Genomic DNA, 6,817 nt, shown 5'->3' with positions numbered 1-6,817 from the left:
GGGCAAGGTCACCATCGCGCAGGGTGGGGTGCTGCCCAACATCCAGGCCGTGCTGCTGCCCAAGAAGACCGACAGCCACAAGGCTAAGGCCAAGTGAGCATCGCGGAGGCAGCAGTCTGGAGAGGATAATCCAAAGGCTCTTTTCAGAGCCACCCACAGCATCATAGGAGAGCTCAGAAATCCACAATACAGTTGTGCAGGTGTATGAATTACTCGAGCCGTGATGTTTTTTTTCCATGTTTATTATCAGTATTATTTGTTGGGTAATAATAGCAACGCTTTCCATGCTTCCGTTAACAAAGTCGTGCTAAAGTGTTCTCCCAAAGGAAGTTTTTCGCGGGACGCGCCGTTACACGTTCAGTTCTTATACCGCCCTAAAGGAAACCGATGCATTCCGGGAGGCCCCGTCACCGCCCGCCCCCTCCCCCCTCCTCTTCCCCCACGCCTGTTCCTTTCTTCAACGCGGCCGAAAGCGCCGGGCCCAAGGCGGGGTCTGCGGTGGGAGGGGGAAGGGGCAGCGGGCCGGGCTCCTCGTGGCCAATCCTCGGCCAGGGCGGGTTTTTCCAACAGCAGAAGCTGCTGTTCTGTCTCAGCGGGAACAATAGAGATGGGAGAGCTCGGGGCTGTTATCGCGTCGGTAAGAAAAATCTCCCGTCTTCCCCTAATACACAAAAGCATTTAAGGAGACGCCTTAAAGAGGAACAACACAATATATTAGACGTGGCTCAGTAGTAGCGTGCCTGGGAAATCCATTACTTTTGTTACAAAATATATTCTTAAAAAAGTGTCACCCGATTTTTATCAAATCATTATAAAACATTTCTTCGCGGTAGTCAAACCAATTACTCGGCAAAAGATACAAAGTCTACACTTCCCTAAAGCCGCCGCGCTAAACCGTGCTCGTTAGGTTTCGGTAATCGGTGGGGAAAAGGCAATTGACCTCTGACGACTTACGAATTGCTGGAACCGTGCTGCAGGTTTCTGACGACCTCGATGCCTCAGCTCCTTTAGGGAAAGTGTGGGTGGCTCTTAAAAGAGCCGTTGGATATCAAAATAGGTAGAGCAGGACTCTTCTGGGATAACTTACTTCTTCTTGGCTGCCGTCTTCTTCGCCTTGGCTGCCTTGGGTTTGGTCGCCTTGGGCTTGGCAGCTTTGGGCTTCACCGCCTTCGCTTTGGCCGGGCTCTTGGCGGCCTTCTTGGGGCGGCCAGCCTTAGCAGCCTTCTTGGGGCTCTTGGTCGCTTTCTTAGTGGCGGCGGCCGCCGGCTTCTTGGCTTTCTTAGGGCTCTTCTTCACTGCTGCCGCCTTCTTGGGTTTCTTGGCAGCAGCCGCAGGCTTCTTCGCCGCCGGTTTCTTGGGCTTGGCAGCAGCTGCTCGCTTCCTGGGAGCCTTCTCCTTCACCTCGCCCGGCTTCTTGTTGAGCCGAAAAGAGCCAGAGGCGCCGGTGCCCTTGGTCTGCACCAGGGTGCCCTTGCTGACGAGGCTCTTGAGCCCCAGCTTGATGCGGCTGTTGTTCTTCTCCACGTCGTAGCCGCCGGCNAAGCTGCTGGGCAAGGTCACCATCGCGCAGGGTGGGGTGCTGCCCAACATCCAGGCCGTGCTGCTGCCCAAGAAGACCGACAGCCACAAGGCTAAAGCCAAGTGAGCACGACTCGAACAAATCCGGAAACAAGCACAAAAGGCTCTTTTCAGAGCCACCCACAAGTTCTTTAAAAGAGTTGATGCACTTCTTCCAGTTCTAGTTCTTCTGGTGAATGTTGGTGGTACGGGTGTAAGCTGTTTTTTCGTAGTATTTACATCTTTATTTTGGAATAAATACAGCCCCTTCTAAGCGTCCCCCGGCTCTGACGCAAAGCCGCACGCAGCTCTCCCTGCGGGTTGGTGCGGTATCGCTGCGAGGCGCACCCGCGTCTTCCTTCAGCAGTGACCGCTCGTGCGGAGCAGTGCTGCCGCCCTCGGGCCGCTGCGTTGCGCTTTGACGCACGCAGAAGGGGCGGTGTTTCCGGGCAGGGTGGGCCGCGGGATTTTAAATGCGGAAGCATATCAACCCTTAGTTCTTTTTTGCCACTTAATGATCTTTTCGAGATATGCGCCTGGAGGCGGGTGAGTCCTCATCATTCAGTTCAGGTAAAAGCTGTGAACAACTGCACTTGCTCCGCTGCTTCCCAATGTCTGTGGGTATTCTTTCCCTGAAAGGATTCCTTATCAGAAAGTTGTTCTGTTGTGCAGTTGTTCCCAGCTGCAAAACTGAAGAGCTGCTGAAGGGCCATCTGCCTCCGTGGGGCTGTGTTCTGAGTGTATTTCCAATGGAGCTCCCCAAGCCAGCTCAGCTCAGCCCAGGTACCTGTGTTTGCTATGATGCTGAGAGCTGGTGGTCATGTGTTTGGAGCACAGGAGGAAGCAGCCCTACTTAAGGAGCTGTGTAGAAAGGCTGAGGATGTCTCATTTCTATGACAGTATCCTCTATTTTTGTGTGCAGAACGACTGGAGGAAAAAAAACAAGTCTTGCTGTGTCCCGAGGGCAAAAAGGCAAAGAAACAATCTCACAACAGGGAGAGGCTGTTGGGTGGAGCAGCAGCTGCTGCTTGCTGCCAAATGGGCAGTGGGTGCAGTGCACACAGGAGATGTGTGTGATTCTTCACACCTCTGATGCTGCACAGCAACAACACAGGTTCTCCTGCTCTGTCTGAAGTCCAAATTTCATCCATAGCTCCATGGCCTTTATTTTTTTTTCCTGTTGCTTCTTTCCTTTTCCTTTGACTCTTTCAAGACTGACATCTAGAGGTGACACAAACAGTGGTGCAAACAGCTGTGGGTTCTACTGGTGATGAGAATTCTGAGCTGTCCTGCTCCTCCTTTCATACACAATCTCCTTGTTCTCTCCAGTTTTAAAATGAGTGTGTGTGCAGAATTGCTACCGGAGTGTTTGTGTTAAAAGAGAATGGAATTAACTTTTCGGTTAAAGGTCAGTATCATGTGTGACAAGGAATATTTTTGAAACGGCTCTGAGGGTGGCATCAGGAAGGGCCACAAAGTACTGCAAATTATTTGCAGCCAGCTAAAATATTAAAAAAAAAGTACCACACCTGGTGAGTTCCAGAGGTTGCTTTGCAGCTGTGTAGGCCTCTGGTTCTGTGACCCAGTCCTGAGGGAACTGGATGCTCCTGCTCCTTATAGTATTTCTTCTCCCATCTCATGTGTGTAAGCTGGGCAGGGAGAAGGGCTTTCCCAGTGGGATTCCCCTCTACTGGCAGCCCTCTTCTGCAGTGAGAGCTGTGTCACCTCTGCACTGCATTGGGTTCAGCACAACCCGGCGACCAAGATCTTGGTGCTGAGGACTCCATATTCCCCTTTCCAATCTGAACTGGGCATACTTTCACTACTGATAAAAAGCATTACATCAAGGTGTAAATAAGACCTTCTTTTTTTTTTTTCCCCCATAGTTGCTATTAATACTATCATAATGCAAATTCTTTCAAATGTACTCTTTTGTAATCAATCTGGAAAATAAAGACGGAGTGGCTAAACTAGTATAGCAATAATTTGAATAATTTGCACCATGTTTAATAGGAAATAATCTCTGGCAACTTGGAAAATAATGGGAGTTGAGAAGTAGGTGAGCAAATAGTGACTTCAACCAACCAATCTGGCAGTAGTATAAAATTGTCTCAGATATTGTGCTTGTTTTGTTCAGTTTCTTGATCAGATCCATGGCATTGATCATTCTATTTATAATATCTGAATCTTCTTCCTGTGCTGTGTTGTCAGTAAGCAGAGCAGCAGTTACTTGTCCACCCAGATGGTGTATTTCACTTTTGCAAGGAACAAGCACGTGGTTTTGTTTCATTTTGTTTAACTCCTATGTGACTGACAAATATAAAATGTTCTGCACATAGACTTACTTATCTAGATAAGAAAAGTATTTCCTAAACTGCTAAACTCTAATAGACTACAGAAAAGAAAAATAAGATAATGGCAGTTTTTAACTGTTTCGATTGTTCTTTGCTATTCCTTATGGTTGGTAACACACTACAGGCACAAAACGCAGTGACTGATAGAATGACAAAGATGTTCATATAAACAAAAATAAACCTACAGTGTGTTTCTGTTCACATGAATGGAGATTTTCAAGATAGGCACTGACAGTATTCAAAATACAGTGTCAATGGCTTTTTTGAAGGCTGTGCTTCATAGTGTTTCCCAGGATTATTTATGTGAGCCTTGTCCTGCTCCGGTTCTTGGGAAATGTACTCTGAGTAGAACGTGTTGCAGAAGATGATGAAAATTGCTTTGGATCTACTAGTGAAGCACATTAAAGAATATAACAGATAGCATAATGCACTATCGTGTGATTTTATATTCAGTGTTGTTTTCCTTAATTGTGAACATTCACCATCCTGTGAGATGAAATTGTTGAGATGAATTTGTTTGCAATTCTTGCTGAACCTAATTCTTACTGCTATTATTACTGGTTTAAAAAAAAAAAAAAAGCAAGCACACATATTTTGACAGTACTTGTTTTTTGTCACTACAGTGACTTGGGTCTCAGCACCGAGAGATGGAGCAATGATTGCACTACAGTCAGATCTGATGATGTTTGTGTCTGGGTAGGAATGCTCTGTCCGCATCACAGCACATCTGAGATTGTACCTACACTGGAATATTGCACTGAGCTTGGAAGGAGCAATCATAATCAATAGTTTCCATGCTGATGAGTTTTAGGATTCCAGTAAGAAATGTGCATACTGGAACAGCCTTCAAGAGAGAAAGATTATCTGGAATTTCATACAGGCATAAAATAGTTTGAGCTGGATGGGACCATTATGATCATCCAACCCAATTTATGTGAAAGCCCCACAAATGATGCACCCAGCATGCAAACAGAGGAAGGGCTGAGATAATGCTTGTGGATTCCTGAGCTGGGAGGAGAGAATGCACCTGTATTTTTCTTTTTTAAGCCAACATGGCTGAATCTGAATTTTAAATAACAGATTACTAAGCATAATAGCTTCCGACAAATGGTTCCAATGAGCATCACACTTTGAAAGTATGAGTACTTTTAGAATATTTTCTAGATTCCCTCTCCACGCCCCTGCACATTCCGTTACCTAAGAACTTAGAGGTTGGAACACACTGTATTTATTTCATCTTTTTAAGTACTGGATGCACAGAGAGGTGCAGAAAATGAAAGCTGATTGAGTTTGCTCAAAGGTACTTTGAGAGCAGATCTCAAAGTGCAGTTTGAAACTGCAAGAGAACAGGGAGCAGGGAGGATGGCTCCTAGCATCAGTTGTCTGAAATCAAATCTGAGACCTCCCACAACAGCCTTCAAGATGAAATTAATATCAATAAATCAGTGACCAAAGTAAGAAAGACTCAGTACCTGCCTCTGTACCAGTACTAAAACACCATATGCAGTCGGTGCTGGAAAGCTCGAGTCCAGTGGTGTTGCCGAGGCCACAGCATAATGCTTGGAGTTAAGGGTTATTCAGATGCATTTTGAGTGTTAACAACACAGTTCTGCATTTGCAGCAATGCCTAATTACCATAGAATGTGGTGGAGATTCGGAAAACCAAGGGCTTGGATGAAAGATTTCAGGGCTGATCAGTAACTATAAGATAAATGTGATGCTTTAACAAGTCGGCCCACAGTGGCCACTTTTGTAGTACTCAGTAGTTTAATGAGCTACAAATACTGGAAAGGTGAAGTAACTATGAAATAATATTCATCTTCACTGTGCATTTACAAGGGGAAATATTCCCTCCTAAAACAGGAGAAGCTGTGCAAGTTACTAGGAAAAAAAAAAAACCACGTACAAAAAGAAAATTGTTGAATTAACTGTCAGAAAGGACTTCTCTTACATTCATCACTACATATTTTTTTAAGTATGGAAGCTTGGGCTATAGTAACATTTTTTGGAAAAGTGTAAACTGTAACTAACCAGATTCTTTTACACTATAGTGCACCGTGGACACACGCTTTGCTTCAACTATAACAGTGCGGACTGAGGTACCCCCAAGCGGCTGATGTCGGTATAGCAGCTAAAATCTTATCCAGGGACTTCTCATCAATAAAAAAATATAAGTCTCTTTCAGCAATGTAAAATCTACAAAAGCGCTTTTGTCCCTTCCACTTGCGTCAATGCATCTCGTAAAACCGGAACAGAGAGGAATTGATTGGGATGCGACGAACGGTAAGCTTGCAAACGAGTCTTAAAACAATCGAAAAAGGGGGGGAGGGGAGAGGAGACATAGAAGGGGAAGGGAAAGAATCTCGACTAGAAGGGGGAAAAAAACCAAATTGCCAAAAGACAAATATTGCAGATCGCAGAAAGGCTTATATTTTCTGTAGCAAAAATGGCAGGTAGTGGCATTGACAGAAATTAGTTTTAAAAAGGAATTTGTAGGTCAATCTGTGAAGCAGAAAACCGTATTAAGCAGTTTTGCTACTTTCTTGTCTTCTCAGATGACTACAGCTCTTTCTCTGGAGAGGTGGGTGGCTCTGAAAAGAGCCTTTGGGTCGAACAGCTCAGGTACAGGAGGCGGAGACAGCTTACTTGGAGCTGGTGTATTTGGTGACCGCCTTGGTGCCCTCAGAGACCGCGTGCTTGGCCAGCTCGCCGGGCAGCAGCAGCCGCACGGCCGTCTGGATCTCCCGCGACGTGATGGTCGAGCGCTTGTTGTAGTGCGCCAGGCGCGACGCCTCGCCGGCGATGCGCTCGAAGATGTCGTTGACGAACGAGTTCATGATGCCCATGGCCTTGGACGAGATGCCCGTGTCGGGGTGCACCTGCTTCAGCACCTTGTACACGTAGAT

The 6,817-nt window shown here is 46.2% G+C and overlaps 3 protein-coding genes across 4 annotated transcripts in view; all 3 read right to left on the bottom strand.

Annotated features, from left to right (window-relative positions):
* Positions 1-6,817, bottom strand: part of LOC110408675 (histone H2A-IV) — a 42,902-nt gene that overhangs the window by 21,978 nt on the left and 14,107 nt on the right. The window lies entirely within an intron of this gene.
* The window catches only part of LOC110408539 (histone H1.01), a 9,127-nt gene continuing 2,534 nt past the window's right edge, over positions 225-6,817 (bottom strand). The window contains exon 2 of one of the 2 annotated variants that reach the window (XM_021417462.1): positions 225-1,485. In XM_021417462.1, coding sequence (XP_021273137.1) covers positions 1,084-1,485 — 402 coding nt within the window. In that variant the 3' untranslated portion in view covers positions 225-1,083. The remainder of the gene's footprint in view (positions 1,486-6,817) is intronic. The other variant, XM_021417377.1, reaches the window with a different exon arrangement.
* Positions 4,470-6,817, bottom strand: LOC110387459 (histone H2B 8; the record flags this gene model as incomplete). The annotated part of the gene is given in 1 exon segment (XM_021375636.1): positions 4,470-6,817. A coding segment is annotated over 1 exon segment (264 nt), but the record flags the coding sequence as incomplete, so codon positions are not given.

This window comes from Numida meleagris, chromosome 1 (assembly GCF_002078875.1).
Source record: "Numida meleagris isolate 19003 breed g44 Domestic line chromosome 1, NumMel1.0, whole genome shotgun sequence".
Taxonomy (NCBI): Eukaryota; Metazoa; Chordata; class Aves; order Galliformes; family Numididae; genus Numida; species Numida meleagris.
This window is presented reverse-complemented; position numbering and strand designations above follow the sequence as displayed.